This window comes from Apis mellifera, linkage group LG2 (assembly GCF_003254395.2).
Source record: "Apis mellifera strain DH4 linkage group LG2, Amel_HAv3.1, whole genome shotgun sequence".
Classification (NCBI taxonomy): Eukaryota; Metazoa; Arthropoda; class Insecta; order Hymenoptera; family Apidae; genus Apis; species Apis mellifera.
Genome location: NC_037639.1, coordinates 15,905,536 through 15,926,131, shown reverse-complemented (window position 1 = coordinate 15,926,131; position 20,596 = coordinate 15,905,536). Strand labels below are relative to the sequence as shown.

General features: G+C 45.3%; 2 protein-coding genes across 4 annotated transcripts in view; one reads left to right on the top strand and one right to left on the bottom strand.

The window, feature by feature from the left end:
* The window catches only part of LOC410133 (PDZ domain-containing RING finger protein 4), a 24,024-nt gene extending 8,709 nt beyond the window's left edge, over positions 1 to 15,315 (top strand). Inside the window, exons 2-7 of the mRNA XM_393616.7 lie at positions 11,269 to 11,610; positions 11,952 to 12,122; positions 12,470 to 12,568; positions 12,647 to 12,682; positions 12,783 to 14,282; positions 14,365 to 15,315. Of these exons, the coding sequence (XP_393616.4) occupies positions 11,269 to 11,610; positions 11,952 to 12,122; positions 12,470 to 12,568; positions 12,647 to 12,682; positions 12,783 to 14,282; positions 14,365 to 14,760 (2,544 nt within the window). The 3' untranslated portion in view covers positions 14,761 to 15,315. The remainder of the gene's footprint in view (positions 1 to 11,268; positions 11,611 to 11,951; positions 12,123 to 12,469; positions 12,569 to 12,646; positions 12,683 to 12,782; positions 14,283 to 14,364) is intronic.
* LOC413940 (importin-9) lies at positions 15,295 to 20,596 on the bottom strand. Of its 3 annotated transcripts, none has more exons than XM_624400.6 (13): positions 20,467 to 20,596; positions 19,471 to 19,845; positions 19,159 to 19,392; positions 18,715 to 19,084; positions 18,393 to 18,637; positions 18,033 to 18,294; positions 17,628 to 17,947; positions 17,312 to 17,531; positions 16,956 to 17,227; positions 16,411 to 16,819; positions 16,056 to 16,204; positions 15,894 to 15,966; positions 15,295 to 15,717 (listed from the first exon to the last, which is right to left on the bottom strand). In XM_624400.6, exons 2-13 carry the CDS (start codon positions 19,795 to 19,797, stop codon positions 15,503 to 15,505), a joined length of 3,096 nt encoding a protein of 1,031 aa, XP_624403.2. In that variant the 5' UTR covers positions 19,798 to 19,845; positions 20,467 to 20,596; the 3' UTR covers positions 15,295 to 15,502. The 3 variants fall into 3 exon arrangements, with proteins under 3 accessions (XP_624403.2, XP_006568799.1, XP_006568800.1); XM_006568736.3 differs by having other exon boundaries at positions 20,251 to 20,477; XM_006568737.3 differs by lacking the exons at positions 15,295 to 15,717; positions 15,894 to 15,966 and having other exon boundaries at positions 16,167 to 16,236.

Below are 20,596 nucleotides of genomic sequence, written 5' to 3'. Positions count from 1 at the left end.
GAGCATCGAGGTCGTTGTATTCCCGGTAGAAAGGAGGGAGGTCTTTTCGCAAAGTCGAACAATCGCGACGCCCTTTCCAACGTAACCGGGACAACGCGCGAACATTTCTTTCCCGAAAGAAAGATGGCTCGTTTAGAAATCTCGTAAGAATTTAAGTTAAAAGAAAGAAAAATGCATCTCCGCGTTTAAAACGTGGGCAACGAGGGAGCGTATTTCGAATCTCGGTCAAGTTTTCTTTTTTTCTTTTCTCCTCGAAAAAATTCGTTCCGATTCTGATCGCGAGAGAAACTCTTTCTCTCTCTCGAGAGAGAGAGAGAGAAAACGTGTATCCACACTCGATACGCGGAATGAAGGAGGAGATGAAAAGAGATAGAAAGTGGAACGTATTCCGACGATGGTTGCCTCCATTGTCCATCGTAAGCGAAAGAATCAGGGCCTCCCTTTTTTCGTTGCTTCGTTCATTCGTATTCGTTTCTCGTTGCTTTCTCTCTCCCATCCTGATTTCGCGTTCCCTCTCTCTCTCTCTCTCTCTCTCTCTCTCTCGAGTTTCTCGTTCATTTTTTTTCTTTCTTTTTCTCTTTTTTTCCTTTTTTTTTTTTCTTCATTTATCTCCAGTTCGTTCGACGTTGCGAAGGCTGGTGACGACGCCAAGACCAACGGCAACGCCGTCCCCTAAACACGGATGACTCGATCTCCCGTTCTCATTTCCATTCCCGAGAGGTATTTCTCTCACTGACCCGTTCGATATTTTTCTTCCGCCTTGGAGCTACGACTTTGGAGGAGCGAAGACTCCACGGAGCAGTTTTCAATTACTGTGTTGCACTCGCATTCCCATACATGCACGCGAACCGTGTCGCTAGGCGATGACCGACGGCGGATGATGGAGAGGGGGGGGGGAGAAACGAATGGGATGGATCTTACGATATATGGGTTACTGCGAACACAATCATCCCCGAAAGCCCATCCACGCTGATTTGCGTTCCCGATATTACCGCGCCCGGGATCGGAAATTCGCCGAATGTTCCATTTCCGTTCTTTTTCATCATCTCCAAGGATCCGGCGTTATTGGATTTTCCGGATCGATCCCCCCCTCCCCTCCCTTTTCGCTCTCCCGAAAAAAGAGAAATCATCTTAACCTTTCCTTCCGTTTATTACGCGCAAATATCTATCTTCTCGTTTAACTCGACACCATTTCCCGCCTTTCCACGATTCCACGATTCCACGAGTTTCGAGAGCGTCAATTTTTTTTCCCCGATACATAAATTTGCCATCGATTCGCTTCTTGTGGAAAAATACATGGGATGAACAAACGCGTGATAAAAAGAAAGAAAGAAAAAAAAAAACCGTTAAATCGCGTTCAAGGTACGCGTGTTTATCGGAATTCCATTTACGCGCGGCGGAATAGCAGTGTGTCGTCTGTCGCTCGAGCGGCGGAGTGGAGGGGCGAACGGAATTGGGAGTGGGGGAAACGCAATTGAGCGAGTTTGGTCGCGTATTAAAAGCTAATTTTCCCATTGGGTGTACTTTCGGTTAGATATTTTCCAATCCTGTCGCATTTCTTGTCCGGTATTGGCGATATACGTATTGTCCGCTCGATACGAATCCGCGTCTATTGACGTTGTCGTTTGTCGAACGCTCCTGTCTCTCTCTCTCTCTTTCCTTCTTTCTTTCCGCGTCTTCCTTCCTTTTTTGTCGTCGGTTGTCCTCCTCTTTTATGACATCACGGCCTTTCCTCCTCTCTCCCCCCTCCCGTGTAGCTGGCGAGCCGGTGTCGCTACCCATTCCTCACCCGTCGTCGTCTATTTCTCTTTTTCTCTCTCTCTCTCTCCCCTCCCCCTTTCACCTCGCCTCTCCGCCCGTTGTAACGCGGCACCGAGCGCATCTTTATTAGAATTTTATTGGATCGCTGCGACCGCTTTCATTAAGCTGGATGTAGCTAATTGAGTCGAGGCTTTACTTCCGTTACTCCCTTTTTCTCAGTGTCCCGCGAGCCAACTCCGGCCTCGACATAGGTCGATACGAATCTCGTTGCGGGCTACGGCGCATCGTTTCGCCGGGAACAACTGCCTGCAACTCGAACGTCTACGTTTCCACCACCGTCGCGCCGTAGTCGTCGTTGTCGCCGTCGTTTCGATTCCATTCTATTTCCTTCTTATCCCGCTACGACAACCCCTTCCCCTTTTTATCTTTTTTCCTCCTTTTCCTTCTCTTCCTTTTCTCTTGCCGTTTCTCTCGTTGCACTACGTCCGTACAAGGCCGTTTAACCTTGGGAGAAGATGAACGCTGGCACGTCCTTCGCGCGATCCTTCTTTTTTTTTTTATCAGAGTTTGAAAATCGTTGTCGCCGAGTAGATGTGGCGCAAGGGAAGGACGATCGGGGATCGATCGGTTCGAAAGATCGGATCGGATCGGGGGAAGCGTAAAAACGGTTCTCGGCGATTCGAGTGCACGATGCAACGTGTGTACCGAGCCTACTCGAGTTGTTGAAACTCCTCTATCTCGCGAAAGATAGCGATAATAGGTAGCGGAGAAGAAGGGCCCGGCCCCTCTCTCTCTCTCTCGGATAAGATCTTCGTACACGAATCTAACGATTTCCTTGAAAATCGATCGGCAAATATTGGCTCGGCTGTTATCGGCTCTCGCCGTGCTTCCGACGAGGAGGCAATTTCTTCGAAATTGCGAATCGCGTCGAGAAGGATGTACGTAAGTAAGTACGTAAGTAAGTACGTAAGTAAGTACGTATCTCTATCTATCTCGACACTTGAGAGAAAGAGAGAGAGAGAGAGAATCTCTAAACAGGGATTCGATCTTTTTTTCTCTCTTTTTCCTTTTTTCCCATTCCGAAACGGTGGTTTGTTCGGATGATGGATAGGGGGACGCGCGCGGGGCGGGGAGGGGGGAAAGGAAAAAAAGTTGAAAGAAAGCGGCGAAGAAGATCGTGGCGGTGAACGCGGATAAAACCGATCGTAAATTATTCCGCGCGTTTAGGGGGTTAAGCGACTCGCGTCCCTTTCAGCCACTACCAGTCTTTCGTTCCTTTTTCTTCTTTTTTTTTTTTCGACGGGGAGCCCATCCCCGATATACCGTCCTTCTCCAACGCGCTCCATGCCAAACGCGAGTCGAAGGAATAAACGGAGGATAGAAAATCGCGCTCGCCACTATAGCTATCCTTTCTTCTCCTCCTTCTCCTCTCCTCGTCGATTTTAAAATCTCGCGATCGCCGTAACGCGCTTTTTCTTCCACTCCTCCCTCCCTTCCTTCCTTCCTTCCTTCCTTCTTCGCTTTCTTTTTCTCTCGCTCGAATCGAGGCACCGTAATCGCATGCCGTTTCTGTCCTTTTCCTCGAGCAATTAGATCCCTCCCAAGTGGAACTTCTTTTTCAGGTCGCTCGCACTCGTGCTAGAGTCCAGTGGTGGGACGTGCGCGATAAACACATCCAACGAGAGTCGTCCGTTGGTTCTTTGTTTTTATTATGGTTCGACACTTTGGCCAAGTAGCACCTCGTTCCTTCTCGCTCGGCAAATGGGATGGAAAAACGGTAGAAGTTTGGCGGACCGGTGGGATGGGAGGGGGGCAAGGAGAAGGACGCCGAGACTCGGCGCTCGGCGCTCGATGGGCGCGTAAAAGCTTTCGCGGACGGGGAAAGAGGGGAGGTCAACCGACTTTTTTCCCTCTTCTCCTCGCGCGTCTCATCACGCTATAATCGAACCGCGATAGTCCTAGCAGCGGCAAACCGAACTTTCCGTTTCCACGCAGGTAATCTCGAAGATAAAGGAGAGAAGGAGAGGAAGAGAGAGAGAGAGAGAGAGAGAGAGAAAGGTAATGGAGACATGGGTGGGAAGGATTTATTCGTTCGGATAGGGTCAATGTCGTCATCCGTGCACCGTGGTCCGTGGCCACATTTCATTCAATCGCGCGATCCAATCTCAATCCCGATCTCGATCCGGGAATCCCAGTCTCCTTTGACATCCCTTCCTCCCTTTTTTTTTTATCCTCTCCCGGAGAAGGATCCGACTTTTCCCTTCCTCCTCCTCCTCCTCTTCTTCTTCTTATCCCTCGAAGGAAATTTTTCACTTTTCCCGAAATCGTCGTCGCTGCGTTCGTCATTTTTCGCGTCTGGGCGTCGATAAACCGGAAAAAATACCTCGTTGATTCGCACCCTCGGCGAACGAAAAGAAGGAGGGGGAGGAGGAAGGAGGGATAAAAAGAAGTTGGTCGGATTGGGGGCGGATAACGTTTCTCGGAGCGGCGTTCGTTAATCGCAGGCGTTAATTGCTCGAAGAATAGTTATTCGACCACCGTTCGCGCCGATCGATCGAATCTCTCTCTCGCTCTCGCTCTCTCTCGCTCTCGCTCTTTCTCGCTCTCGCTCTTTCTCGCTCTCTCTTTCTGCTATCTCGACGGAAAGGGAGGGGAGATTGGCCGATTCCCGACGGCGAAGAATTCGCGAATTCGCACGCGTTTGCATCCGCGCGAAGAGAAGGTGTTTGGGGAGGGGGAGAAGACTCTAGACTCTCTTCTCCTCCTCCTCTTCCTCCTCGAGTGTGGTGTGCCGGCCGATTGAAAGAGTTGGCTCGAGTGGAAAGGTGGTTTCGCGCGTACACGTTGAAACGTGGTCGCCTCTGGGTCTCCGCTAGTGGTGATGACGGTTTAGATCCCTGGAGCGTGATAATATTGTGTGTCGAAGCCAGTATTTGCCGAGGGGGTAACCGCGCTTGGCCACGAATCCGAACAAACTTGCTTCTCCTCCTCCTCCTCCTACTTCTTCTTCTTCTTTTCGAAGCCAACTCGTCGTCTCTCGCGTCCAAAGAAATCCCACGTCCCTTTTCATCTCGTTCTTCCGCGCTTCCAAGTCCACTTCCCTTCCCTTCCCTTCCCATCCGATTTCCCGATTTCGAATTCGAGCGATAAATTCGATCGATGAAGAACGGAGAGAAATCTTTCTCGAGATGGATATTCGGGATCGAATATCGGAAAAAACTCGAACCGAATCCTAACCGTCGAATTCCAAAGGATAAGGAGGGGATCTGTGTTATCGATCGATCTTTTCCGACAAACACACACGGGCGGAGGTTTTTCATCGCGCGTGGGCAAACAGTTGCTTTGTTTTTTCCGCTCATTAGCGAGACCGAGAAAGGGTTTTTCATCGACCAAGGGTTTAATCTCAAGATTCCACGTAGCGAAGCGATACGTCCGCTTACGTATGGAGCAAAGCCCTCGATACCGCGCCACAATACCGCAACCGCGTAATGAACCACGCGAGGTATTCGAGTCGCGAGAACCGGTAATTGCGAGAGGCTGGATGGAGGGGGGAGCGAGAGAGAGAGAGAGAGGAAGGGAAGCGTTTGTTATATCGGTCGCCCGGCTCGTTGTACGCCCTGTTCTCCTTCGCCTCTCTACCGAATAATACCGAATAAATCGTAAATCGTTTTTCCGCGCGAGAGAAGAAAAGAAGCGATCTCGTCGCGACGACGAGAAAGTGTAATTAACGAGAACGAGAATCGTGGGGGACAAAAGTCGGACGCGATCATCGGCCGGGAGAAATCTGGAGATCCGAAGGAGGAGGAGGGGGAGGACGTGGACGTGGAAGAAGAAGGACGCGACGAAAGCTCCGCCGGTGAAATTCTCGCATGGGCGAACATTCCAGCTGGGAACGCTCGAATTTCTGCTCGTCGACGTCGTTTACGTGTCGACGATTACCTTCCGCGTTCGCTCGATCGAGGAATCCTCCGTGGAGCGTGAAAACCGAGGGATTACCGGTTACTGCCGTGGTGGAACGAGTTAACCGGATATCGTTTGCCTCTCCACTCGTCGTTAAACTCGTCGATAACTTTGGGGCGCGAGTGAATCTCGGTATAAAAAAAAAAAAAAAAAGAGAGAAAAAATAGGCAAAGTTTGGATCGATCGGTGGATCGATCGATACCAACCAACGAGTAAAAGCTGTACACTACGAGTATACAAGCACGGGATGCTCGATAGGAAAACTTCGACGAAGATTCGAAGACGAAGGGAATAACGCAGAGAGAGAGAGAGACACGAGTTCGATTAACTCGCAATCTTGCCGCGACGACACGGCAGGTAGTATCCTTGATCCATGACCCTTCCGAATCTTCCCCTTTCTTCCATTCCGCTCCATCCGATACGAGAACTTTCCTCCTTCCCACGAGAAAATGATCGAAAAGTTGGTTTCGCCTCCCCGTCTTACGAAACTCTTTATCGAGGGACGACTATTCTCCTACTACCAACTTTCCGCCAACTTATCTCTCCCTCTTTCTCTCTTTCTCTCTCTCTTTCTACATTCTCGATAAAATTTCGTTCGCGTTAACGAGGCACGCGTAGTTGAAACTCGTCGTAGTTCTCCGTGGAAAAGGTAGAGGGCGATCCGCGTTCGAAGCGTGGATCGATCGATACGAGCGAGGACGAATATGTTTACTACGAATGCCTAAACGCGGTCGCGAGCGTTCGTCTTTCTTCGCTTATTAAAGGCCAACGGTTACGGTTCCTCGGACGAACGGGGAACGAGTGAGGATCCTCGAAGAGGAAAAGAGAGGTCGGGTAACGATGTATCGGCGGAGGTGGGGGAGAAGGCACGAGAGTCCCGACGATTGGATAGATTTTCGAAAGGCGGGAACAATAGTGGTGAGCGAGCGAAATTGGATCGCGTCTGGATGCTCGCCCGATAAAAAGCGAATCGTTTCCATTCGTTGGACGGAAAGGAGGAGAGAAAACGGCAACAGGAGGGGGAGAAGAGGTTGTTTGGCATTTGCAAAAAAAAAGGAAAAAGGGCGAGACTCGATTTCGTCGAACGAAATCCTTTTCCCCGTCGATGCTTTCGATTCGATCCCGTTTTTTTCGCCCCCCCCCCCCCTCCTTCGATCGATTTCTTCTTCGATTCGACTCGAGCAGAAAAAAAAACAGCGAACGAGACGAATCCGATTGGATAGTTGGAAAACTCGTTTCCTTCCTTCGCGGACTGCTCGATATCTTTTTCTTCCGGTCCCGGTTCTCGGGGACAATGGGCGGGAAAAATTGAATTTCGCCCCTCCTCCTCCTCTTCCCCGCGTGGATGAGCGGATGAGAAACAAATTGGCCGAGAATCCGTGGGGAGAGGGGGCGAAGGTGACCGAGCGGAGGAAAAATAAAAGGAGCGTGAAGGGGAGAGGAGAAGGAAGGGATCGGTTGCCGCAGGGGACGGTTAAAGAATAGGTCTCCCGTCTCTCTCTCTCTATCTCTCTCGGTTGCTCTCTCGGTAAACGAGAATGTTTACGCCAAGTGGCGCTAACAACGGCTATTATTAAGGAAAATCTTGCTCTCGTCTCTTCCCTTCCCTTCTTTTCTCTTCTCTTCTTTCGAGGAAAAAAAAGAAAGACTCGGTTTCTCTCTCTCCTTTCTTTACCTTCTCGGTGGATGGATGGATGGATGGATGGCATTTCGCCGACACTTTTCTCTTCCTCCTTCTCCTCCTCCTTTCTTCTCACCATTTGTCTCGCGAAGGGGCAATCACTGACTCGTGGTCGATTCGAAATTGCCGCGTGCTCTCGCGAAAGAAGAGGAAAAGATCGGTGGATAATAACGAGAGACGATGATCCCAATTCGATGCACGGGATCCGTGAGTTAAACGAGTTAAGGAAGAGCAACGCACAAAAGAGAGAGAGAGAGAGAGAGAGAGTCTGGAAACCGCATGGAAGGCGTGTATCGCGGTAACGAGTGGAGGAGGGAGGAGGTGCGCTCCAGACAGAATAAATTAATCGAGAACGAAGCGCTGGCAGAGGTCCAGTTAGCCGCGTTTCCATGGGAGTCTCTGTCTCTCTCTCTCTCTCTCTCCCTCCGCCTGTCCCTCGAGAACGAACGGGGAGGGGAGGGGGGACACGCGTTCTTCGAAACCCCGTGGTTCCTTGGACGAGAGAATTCGAAAGAGCGTGGTCGAAACCCGTGTGTGAAAACGTACCTAACCTTCCAGCGGGGAGGGGGAAGAGGAGCGTGGCCGATCACGGATGGCCGAGCGGAAAAGCAAAGTTATCCGCTTCGCGAAGCTGGTCACGCGCGCGAGCGAGCGAGCGTCGGCCGAGCGAGAATCGCGTGATCCGATCGCGTATCCGTTCGATCACGGGCGAGCGAGCGAGATGGAAAGGGAAGGGGATGGATGATCCTTACCTGCTCGCCCTATTTTTCGTCCCCTCGCTGAAGGGAGGGGGAAAAATATTGAAACGAAATTGTCGAATTGAAATTTCTCGAATTTTTTCGAAAGGATGAGAAGGAGAGGTGTCGTTTATCCAAGTTCCCGTTAAATCCTTTTTACGGGGTTGTTGCGCGGCTGGTCGACGGAGGATAAATAAATAAAGGGGATAGAATTTTTTCGCGCAATTTTCCCGGGACGGGAAGGGTAAAAGTAAAAACGAGTCGGAAGGAAAGAAGAGGCACTTGACCGCGACGGTGAGTCGCGGTAGAAAGGCGGCTAGGCGAATAAGCGACTCGGGATATCTACTCGCTTTTCTCTCTCTCTCTCTCTCGCTTCTTATTTGCCGAGCGAGAAGGGAAAAAAAAGTGGGCGGGGAAATCGAATCGGCGTTGTAGTACGCGCGAACCTGTGCCTTCTTGGTCGGCAAGGGACCAAGAGAGCAAGGGGAGGGGAGACAGGAAGCGAGGAAGAGCGGAAGCGAGGCTTTTCCCGTTAATCCGTGGCTAGAGTGGAGCTGGCGTTGCGTATAGACGAGCGCGAGATTCGCCGACGTTTTCACGTTTCTCGGCCCATGCGAGATACGCGCCCGCCTTTTCCCCTCCCCTCCCCTATTCGTTTTCAATTTTCCTCTTCCTCTGCCCATGGTTATTTTCGTCTTCCCTCTCTCGCCCCCGGTGGTCGGGATATCGGTGGCGGGATCATCGACGATATTCCTCCTCGTCGAAGGATCGATCGTGAAAATTCGACGTTCCTTTCCGTCGCTCGTATGCGTCGGATAAAAAACGTGAGGAAACGCGACAAAGAATGAAAGAGAGAGACGATCGATCAAGGATAGTTTTTCTCGATTGGCTCGCGTTTGGTGGTAAACGATCTCGATGAGTGGAACAATTTGATGGATTGGTGAATTTTTTAATTGGAAACGCGATATCGATCGTTGCAGCGTAAAAAAAAAAAAAAAAAAAAAAAAAAGCAACGTTATCATCGTTAATTTCTCTTCTCGCTCGAGCTCTTCCTCCTCTTCCCGATTTCCCGTATGCGCGCAATTTCGAGCGAGCAGCCTTCCTCGCCGAGGAAACGTCTCGATTCGTTCCGCTTATGAACGGATGCGGCGGCTACGACGACGACGACGACGACAACGTCGTCGGTTCAACGGACGACGATGTTTCAACGGAGGAGGAGGAGGAAGAGGAGAAAAAGAAATTCTCGATTGCACGCTTCTCCAATCGATCCATTTTCATACTCGAGGAAAATATTTGTGCATCTTTCCTTCTCCTCTCTCCCTTACCCTTCATGGATGATTTGTTTTACGAGCGATAGCGTCGAAACGCGAGATCGTGAAGATCTGCCGTTCTTTCCCCTTCGCGAAAGTTTTGCAAGTTTCGTTCCACCGGGATCAACGATCGAATTCCTTCCTTCCTTCCTTCCTTCCTTTTTTCCTTCTTTGTTTTTTTCCTCCTCGACGGTATTCGGTCGAGGTGTCGAGGAACGAGGGGGAGGAAGGTTCAAATTTACGATTACTATTAATACTTCGAAAGATTCGGGGCGCGTGCCGCGACGCGACGCGTCGAGACGCGACCGGGATGGGTTGGGATGGGATGGGACGAGGCCGAGTGAAACCGGAGAAGCGAAACTTTTCTTCGAGAAAAGAACGTCCAAGCATCGGGATAATATTGTAATCGCGGCGAATTGTGGGCGATCGTAACGGTCTTGGTGGTCGTCGTCGACGTGGTCGGTGTTCAAAGACCGAGCACTTCAGACTTCCGTGTTTACGGAACGCGAGCGACAGCTCGACGGCTCCCTTTTTTCTTCCTTGTACGCGATTCCTTCTCCGCCGCACTTCCCTCACCGCCTCTCGCGCTCACAATTCGCGCTTTGCCGACAGAAATGCCAGCTCGTTCGCCTCTTCCCTCTCGCCTTCGTTCTCGCCCTCGCCTTCCCCCTCCCCCCTCCTCTTATCCCCTTACCTTTGCCCTCTCCCTTACCTTCCCCCATCCCTTTTTCTCTCCTCTCCGTTTTCTCCTTACCGCTCTTAACCACCACCACTTCCACCAACACCACTACCACCACCACCACCAGCCACTACCAACACCATCACCAATACTGATTCCAACTATTTTTTTCCTTTTCCCACGTCAACATCGCGATCCTCGTTTCGATCCGGGACCGTGTTTCCCGCGACGCGAGAGATACACGATTTGTCACATGATCGACCGCGATCCGAAAAATTGACCAATCCGTGACCGAAACGATGAAAGTGAAAAAAGTGCTGTGCAAACGATTGGACGGGACGCAGACGCGATCCTCGTCGCGGAATGAAAAGGGGCAGGAGAGGGGGAAGGGGAAGGAGAGAGAGAGAGAAAGAAAGAGAGAGAGAGGTGAAGGCGAGCGAGCGTTCTTCGTAAAACGGTGGAAAGCATCCTTCGACCGTGACTAATGGAACGAAAAGATGGAGCGATTGTCGAGAGAGAGAACTAACCAGCGAACCAAACTATCGATCGGAAAAATTACAAAGAGACTTCTGGTTTCTTCGCTTCCTTTTTTTTTTTCCCCCTTTTTTCCTTGCGCCCCTTTCTTTTTTTCCCTGCCGATTGATCGGTCGATTGAAAAGAACCAAGTCGGTGACGCGAGAAAACGAGATCCGTTTTATCCACGATATATATATATATAATAGACGGTGGAAGGTACGGTTGGCAAATTACTCGAAATGGGATCGAGTCCTAGTGGGACAACCTAGGAGGCGCGACGAGCTTTTTCCATTTGAAGAAAAAAGTAACGATTAACGCATCGAGTGATATCTCATCTTCGCCTCGTTTCCTAGCCGCGTTTGAACGTCTCTCTAACTAGGAGAGACGTTCTTTCCACTCTTCGTTTCTCTTTGCGTTTTCCCTCCAATTGACCTAGTCGCGTTTATTATTGATACATATTCCCAACTCGATTATTAAAAAAAAAAAAAGGACTCGAATTTACCTCGAGATATCTACTTATTTAACCGTTGAACACGTAATCCATCCGCTCTCTCTTTTTCTTTCTTTCCTGCGATATATATATTTCTCTTTGATACATACACATTCACGCTTGTAATTTCTCAGGTAAATGGCCAAGATGTTTCAAATTCGAGCCACGAGGATGCGGTACGGTGCTTCCAATCGGCCCAAGAGCCGATCATCGTGGAAGTATTGCGGCGTCAGCCGCAACAACAACAACAACAACAACAACAGCAGCAGCATCATCACGGTCACCGAGTACATTGTGCTCAAGAGGAAAAAGAGTCGGAGAGACGAGAGCACGGAACGAGCAACGCTTGGCCGAATCTCGTCTCGACCGCTGTGCAGACCGATTGGGCCGGACTTATCGAGACCGAGGAGGAGGTCGTGGACGAGCAGCCGAACGACAGTTTCGAAGATTTTCTCGCGCACGACATCGACTTTGAGGTAAGTAAGGAAAGATGGTGGCGGTAGGGGGCGTGCTAGTACGATCGCCCTTCCACCAAACGAAGCGAGTTCGCGGCGCAGAGGAGAGTTTGGGCACAATACTCGGGAAAGTTTACTGGTTAAAAAATTTCGTAGCGAATTCCCCTTTTAATAATTACTTATTAAAATGCTCGAACAACACGAATTTATTCTATATACATTATAAACCTCGCCCATTACGAATAATTTATTCACGTTTCGAAACGATAAATTATCGAAGCAAACTTTGTTCGTGAACTTCGATCAAATTAAATTTTCCCCGTCGCTTGTTCGATTAACGAAGTTAACGGTCCCGATTACAGGAGGTCACGTTGCGGAAGACGGGCAGCGCCGAGAAGCTGGGGCTCACCGTCTGTTACAGTTCCGGTTCGGGCAGCGAAGACGCCGACACCGAGGTTTACATCTCGGAAATAGTTCCTGAAAGTTTGGCGGCGCGCGACGGCCGATTGCGCGAAGGCGATCAAATCCTCAGGGTAAACCCCTACCATCGTTGGATCCGACGAATCCGTAGAAACGGAAGTTCATTCGATTACCAACCGCCTTGTCTAATTCCAACCTGTGCTCTACCCTTCTAATCCCGTTAAGGGGATCGTAATCGGCGGAACAAAGACTCGAGCGAAATCGGATCGAGGAATGAACGAACGGATCCGCGGATTTTCCCTCTCTCTCTCTCTCTCTCTCTCTCTCTCTCTCTCTCTCTCTCTCTCTCTCTCTCTCTCTCTCTCGTTCCTTCTTCTTCTATATCGGCGAGGAAAAATATTTCGAAGAGTTTTAGTATTTATTGGGACGAAAAAAAGTTATAATACGCTCGTTGTTATAGGTGAACGGAAAAGACGTGGCGAACAAGGAGCAAACGGAAAATCTTTTCGCCGAAACGAAGAACGCGGTGACCATTCTGGTGAGCCGATGCCTGTATCAGGTAAAAATCTCGCTTAAAAGATTCCTTCTTATCCGACAATCGATTCTGATCTGTCCCGAATCGCCGCGTCTGTTCCAGGACGATGATTACGAGGAGAGGCGCGCGTATCGTCGGGTGAGTAGGGCGAGGATATCGTTGCCTGTCCTCTTACTCTCTCTCTCTCTCTCTCTCTCTCTCAATCAGGGATCAATTTCGATTCCTTCCGTGTTTTCAGGGCTCGCCGTTGCTCTCGCCTGATCACATACCCTCCTACCAGAACAGTTTGATCGAGCAATTGATCCGACAGCAGCAACAGCAGACGGAGGAGCGAACCAAAGACTCGGAGGAGGACGGGTCGACGTTGAGGCCCCCCGTTCCCGGCCACACCCCCTCGTCCACCTGTTCCTCTCAGGCCTCGTCGCAGAAGGGTGGGGGAAGTGGCGGCAGGAACGGCGCGTCGCCGGCGCGACACGCGTGCGACCACGAGCGCGGTAAACAGCAACAATGGGTGCAAGAAGCGATGAAGGATTGCTCGAAGAAGATTGAGAGCCTCTGCGTGCGCGGACAATCGGGCTGCGGCGAGGGGGGCGGAGGAGGCGGAGGAGGAGGGAGCGGCGAGGGAGGGGGAGGGACGACCTCCTCCCCCTCCGTCAGACTGGCAGAAGCGTACTCGAATCACGTGTGGAGCGAAACGGAACACATCTACGAGACTATACCCGAGTCGGATAGCGAGCCGATCTATTCCTCGCCGTACGAGCACCATCATCGCCACCACTGGCATCATTCGTCGAACAATCATCACGGGCCGAGCGTAGTTGCCACGGCCCAGACCACCACCGTTTCAACGAACGCGAGCGCGAACGCGATCAACGTTGCGTCGAGCACCGTGATCCAATACACGCAAACCGGTCAAACGGTGAGTCAAACGTCGGCCGGTAGATGGTACTGCTCGTCGAAGAGCAACAGTTCGGGCGAGGAGAAGGACAGCTCGAGCGCCTACAATACCGGCGAATCGTGCAACAGTAATCCGCTCACGTTAGAGTTGCAACGAGGCGAGAAGGATCATCACAAGAGCACGTTGGTTCTTTGTCCTCCGAAAATGTCCACGATTCATCATCATCAGCAACAGCAGCAACAACAGCAGCAGCAACAACAACAACAGCAGCAGAGATTCGGGTGCACGTGTTCCGCTTTTACCAACAAACAGATGAACAGAAATTATTCGAACAAGAGAGTGTCGAGCTCCCAATATTACAAGGATCGCGTAACGGACGCAACGGGCGCGGGCAACCTGCCCGCCGACACGATGTACACCAATATAGCGAATCTTCAACAAACGATGCTTTTGCAGCAACAGTTGTTCAAACAGGCGCTCGATCGAAGAAACTCGACGATCGCCGGTTCGAGGGAGAGCAGTAGCGTGACCGCGGTCGCCGCCGTTCCAACTAGTGCCGCGAAAAAGTCGAGATCTCACGGTAACTTTCAAGCGCCGAACTTGACGCGTTACCAGTTTGTGGGCAGCCAACAGGTGTGCGCTTCGTCGAACTCGTGGATACCGCCCGAGGAGAAGGGGAACGAGGTGCAAATGGAATGGAAAGTGAAAAGGCGAGCGGACGGAACCAGATACATAGCGAGAAGACCTGTTAGAAATCGTATTCTGAGGAACAGAGCGATCAAGATATCGGAGGAGCGGGCAGGTCACAGCACGGAGGACGACACCATGTCGGAAGTAAAGGTGCTCGCAACTTCTTCCAATCCCCCCCCCCATCTATTCCTTTCCCACCTGTCATCTTTCTTTTCTTCTTCTCGTGTTTCAGATCGGCAGATATTGGACCAAAGAGGAACGTAAAAGACAATTGGAACGTGCCCGAGAACGCAAGCAGAGGCAGCAAGAGTTTCAGTTGTTGCAGCAACAGCAGCAGCAGCAGCAACAACAACAACAGCAACAGCAACAACAACAGCAGCAGCAACAATTACAGCAAACCAATGAGTTATTGGCATCCGAGCACGGGGAGCACGAGAAGACGTGCAAAAAACCGCTCAATATTCTCGAGCTTAGTCACAAAAAAATGGCCCGTAAGAAAAACACTCTGGACGATTTTACTACGGTTCAAGAGATGTTGGTCCACGGGAACAGGGTTGGTGGAACGGGAGGCCCTGGAGGGGGAACTGGAGGCAAATTGATGGGCCTTCTTTCGGTGACGACCGTTTGAAGCGCTAGCGTCGCTACTACTTCTTCGCTTCGTGCTTCCTTTTTATCCACTGTTTTATCCACCGTCAATTCTGATCTCCGTTCCTTCACCGTTTCTATTATCCTTTCGAATTATCTTACGATTATTTCGCATGATCAACGCACGTGACTACTACGACGAAATATTAGGAATATTCACGAGTTTCTATTTTATTCCCTTCCTTTCAGCGGTTTTTCCTTTTTTTCATTTCGATCGTGAAAACTAATAATAAACGAATCGCATCGTATCGAGATAAAATACGGTTGTACATATTTCTTTCATATAACGATATAAATGTATGTAGATTATTTTACACGAGTTAAAACTTGTATGGACGAAGAAAATAGAATAAAAGAAAAATGCTTTTGTAGATATGTACAATAATAACGAATAAGAGGCGGATAAAATTGTAAAAAATTCAGGATTCTGTGCCCCACAAAGGAAAGACGGAAGGATATTCGCACTGTTTCCTAACGAATGTACGATTCTTTTAAACTTTAAAGTTCTCTTTTTTTCTTTTTTTTTTTTTTCTTTTTTGGAGACAACGCGTAACGTCGAGTTATCGCGCGAGCAATGTGAAACAGGTAAAAATGTGCCGTGAGAAAAAAAGATGAAATATATATGAAGAATCACATATTTTATTACGAAATTCAAAAAATCCTTATCATTGACACGTGTATCTGTTCATGTATCTATTTATAACGATTTATTATTATCCATCTATCTATTGCATGAACGATGCGTTGATGTTTAAGCTGCTTAAAACTTTTCGTTCCGGAATATTTAGATGCTGAATGTAAGCTGGGAAGCAATGATGAGTCGAAAAATTTAATAAAAAATCTTGCAGATATTGACTCAAATTCAAGTGATAGATGGAATCTTGCAGCAAGTCCGGATCGTCCTCGTCTTCCTCAGTCTCGTTCGCAGCTTCTCCCAACACTAAAAAAAAAAAAAAAAAAAAAAAATGATAATTTTAAGTAAAATATATTATTACGTTTAATAATATTATTCCATAACAACATTTGCGGAAAGAGTTTCAGCGAATAAAAAAAAAAGAAAAAAAAAAAGATAAAAAATTACCGATGGTGCCGCGTTACCGCGCATCCCTTACTTACGTAACATAGTTTCATAGCCTGGATCTAGATAGGCATTTTCACTGTCATCTTCGTCGTCTTCGTTGTCCGATTCCTACGCGCAAAAAAAAGACTGATTGATTCGAGGCATCGAACGAGTAATAAAATCGTGGAAGAAACATGGAAAAATTTAATCATACTAACATCCGTGTCCTGATTAGCAGCGACCGCTTCGATGTCGTTCGATAACTCGTTAATTATCAGCTTGAATATCTTTGCCAAAACAGGTATAGTGGTCCATTGATAAGGCTGTGATTCGGCTTTACTCCTAGTCCTCACGCCTTCTTCGTTTCCTACGTATTCTCGAATTTTAATTAGTCACTCGCTGTTTTGGAATAAATATTTTATCGACATCTTGTATTGATTAAAATTAAAAGAAATAAATATTCAAGAAAAAAAAAAGTGACAAAAAAAAAACAATAATGTCCCTATGAATTTATATACAAAACGTACGCGAGGAGATATTTATTAAAACCTCTTTCCAATTTCGAATACAAACCTGAAAATATTTCGTCTCCTTTGACAGTGATCTCGTTCAATCGACTATCTCCGTGGGTAACACCGTATTCCAATATCTTGCAAAGTGCAACTGTTGCCACCTTTCGGTCGTATCTACCGAAAAATAAATGTTGCCTGCTCACCCATTCAGAGAGTACAAATGCGAGTGCGCTTTGTCCTGTTGGACCGGGTACGGTTGACAGAAAATTTAGGACAGCATCGAATTCTGTATTTATTAGATGAGCGTATATCATGAGCAAACTCTGTACCACGGTCAACGTCTCGGCTCGCTGCATTTTACTGAGCACAGCTTTCAATAATAGATCGAGATTTTCGCCCAATGTATTTCCTGCTTTTCTAATTAACGTTGTCACCAATCGTCCGACAAAAGTCGCTGTAAACTCGCTCGACTACAAATGCGACACGCCTCGTTAAAAAAATCAATCGATACAATACAATTCGTGTGTCGAAATAATGAGATGAAATGAAAAAAAAAAAAAGAAAAAAAAAACGGGAATGAATTATTAATAAAAATTATCGAGTTACCTGAGGATTCAATAGTTGAGCAATGATCTGCAGTATATACTGCAAACCTGTTTGACCATCGTTATCTCGATGTATCGTTACTTGGCGAGCAGCGACAGCTAGATAAGTCCGTATAACCTCTCCACCGTTTTGCAACGTTTCGTTATCCTCTGAATTCAAAATACAATGGCAAGCGGCAGGAAACGCAGTTTCTATCAATGCGCTACTCAAAGGTCTCGGAGAATATTGCACCAATACTTGCAAAATATCCAGAGCTACGTTTTGACATCTTTCTATTGCGATAAACAGAAATTCGAGCAAATAATATCTCGACTTGGACGATAAAATGTTATAACAAGTATAAAATAAAGCCTTACCATCTTTTGATTTATTCATAGGCGTTATATCCATCATGCTGGTTAATGTCGGTATCAATCGAGTTTGTAACGGTCCTATGCAATCGGGATTTTGTGTTAAGCTTTTAAATATATCTTGACACAAATTCAAAATTTCAGGATCGCTATAAAACTTTAAAAATGCAGCGATAGTTAAGGGACAAATTTTATTCTCCATTGAAGCGGTAAATGCTTTGTCTAGCTGTAAAAACAAAAGAGGCAAAATTAAATGAAATGATTATGAATAATAGTAAAAAGAAAAAAGAAAAGAAAGAAAAAGAATAGTGAACATTATTACCGAAACCAAAACTTGCAAAGTTTCCATTACTAATATTAAAATTTCCGTTGATGGTTGATTGGCTAAATTGAAAACTCCTTGGAATATATTTGGCAAATGAGATCGTATAATATTGCCAAGGGTATTGTTATTTTCCATCATCGATGCCTTGCAGAACCAATAAATAGCTTTCACTGCACTGATACGAATACACGAAAGTTGATTCTCTTGCAACCCATTAACTGTTGCTTCTAAGAAACGTGAACTCATTTCTGGTGGCATTATCTCAGCATATTTGCCACCGATACATAAACAACGACCAAGAAGTAACGGTGGTGCTCCTGAAAGTCATCAGTATGATACAAAATAATGATGGAAAAAATTAATTGTTTTTTCATGAATGAATAATGAAGCAATATCGAATACCTGAATCCTTTAAAGTAGCTAAAACGATTGTATCTAAAAATCTAATAATATCGAATTGAAGAATTCCAGTTTGCTGCCTTTCCACAACAGCATCTTTTGTTTTACTTAGTGCTAAAATGGACGATTCTCGTAACTTCCACCACGTTTCATTATTCTCACTTCCATCGTTTGTACTTTGTAATCTACTAGTTGCTTCAATATGACGAGTAACTACCTCGCAGAGTGCATTTACCGCTTTTTCCTCGGAATAATTCACTAAAGCCTATGTGTACAAAAAATCGATAAAAAAAATTCAATATCGCTTTAATTATCAACGATATTAACTGTTTTATCATATCCTTCTTGACAATATATATTTACCGTTAAAAGTTCCTGTGCTGAAATGCGAACGTTATAAGCAAATATATCGTCTTCTTCGACAAATTGATTAGGACTAGTCGTCCATAATTCGATTTGATCATCAGTTATTTGCATAAAAATGATTAAATAATACATCACTTCTTGCATTAAATTATCCAAAAGATTTGAAAATCGTTTACGATCTACGATAGAATGAATAAATTCGAATATTGCAATAATCAAATTATTAAAGTTAATTATTTCACCTGTAAAAAGATAAATGTATTGCAAACATATTAATTTTCGATTGAGTATAGATTGAATTTTTTAACGCAAAATTTACCATCTGAATCGACTTCTTTATCATTTGTATCTCCTTCTCCATTTACAGACCTTTCTTGATAGAGTTTAGCACTTTGTACTAAAGTTTCCCAAACTGGTGGTAACATCTGAGGTAAAAATCTTGATACATATTTAGGTAACTTAGTAACTAGGCAATTTATGGCTTTAATAACATCGGTTTTAAGTCCGCTATCGCTAGTTGAACCATCAGATAATTGTAAACAGTGAACAAATTTTTCACAAAACATAGGAATAACCGGTTGTAGATATTGCTCTGTAAATCCTTTTTGATAAATTCCAGTAGCGGCAACTAACGTTGTAATTGTAGTAAATATTTCAACAGCACGACCACGGGTTCTAATAGAATATTGCTAAAAATATAAATCGATATTGTTATAGTGTTATTATATGATTAATTTTTAATATAAAACATTAACGAACATACGTTTTCACTTTGAAATATTCTATACATTTCTTGAAGAATTACTGGTCCCACATTAGGTAATTGATTATCAGTAAGATCTGAAGTAAATTCTGTTAAAACTCGCATTGCTCCGTGAACGGCATACTCGCTTTCTCCGCTTAAACAACTAACAAGTATATCAAATAAACCGGGCCAATTTTCTGGCCAATCCCAGTGTGCAATAGCTGATATCGCATATGCTACTGCTGTACGTACCTACATTATTAATGAGATAAAATATTTTTATGTTTGATATATATAACATTCATAAATCAAATTATAAATATATATTACTTTACTAATAGATTCACGAAGTCCTAATGGCAGTAATTCTTTAATTCTTTCTTTTGTTGTATATTTTATTTCAGGAGGACGAAATTTTTCAGCCACAAAAGACCAATGAGTTTCAACATATTGTTTTAACAATACAGAAGCTAATTGCCTAATAGGTAAATGTCCATTAGGATCTACTACAAATTCTGTTAAATGTATACCAAATTCTTCTGTAACTTCCAATGCTTGTATTCTTTGTTCAGCTGCTTGTCTTGTCTCTGTATGAGGAGACAAAATTCCACTTAACGTTTCATACAAAGCTTCTCTCAAAGAACCTTGTACATCCATTATAATAATGTATTATGATAATCTCAACTTCCTTTTATTCCTTGTTTCCTATATACAAAATATTTGTTTATTATTGTACAGTTTAAAGGTTTTATTCTTAATCTTATTTAAATCACATAATATTTATCTTAACACATGTTAATGGTTATTATTTTATTGGTATATATTGTTTTCACACAAGTTGCTTTAATCTCTCAAAAATAACATAATATAATTTCTGTAATTAACAGACTAGTCATTGTAAGAAAAATTAAAAAGAAAAATAAAATTGTATTATATAAGAAAAAAAGAATAGATATAAAATCGAATTAAAAAAAAATTTACTAATAGCATTTATATATATATCGTATAATCTAATAAGCACTGTTATACAAATTTTATAATAATGATATATTACAATAATATGATAAAATTACAAAAAATGTATATAATATATAATAATATTTATTCTACTTTTAGCATATTATAATTTGATGAAGCCGGCTTAACAAATGACATAAAGGTTAGAGATAAAGTTATTATTGTTCAAATGGCACATAAATAAAAAATGAACATTTTTAACCACAATATTTTGTAAACAACACATTTATATATTTAATTCTATATTCGTAAAAATAAATGCTTATTATTGATAATTTTATGAATTTTTGCAAATGAACTCATACGTACATGTCCAAGATAAAAGTATCGAACGTATTGTATGTATATATGCGTGCGCATATATATACTAGAAATTCAGATATTAAAATCTTATGTATTATATATAAATAATATTACAATGATAATTAATGTATTATGC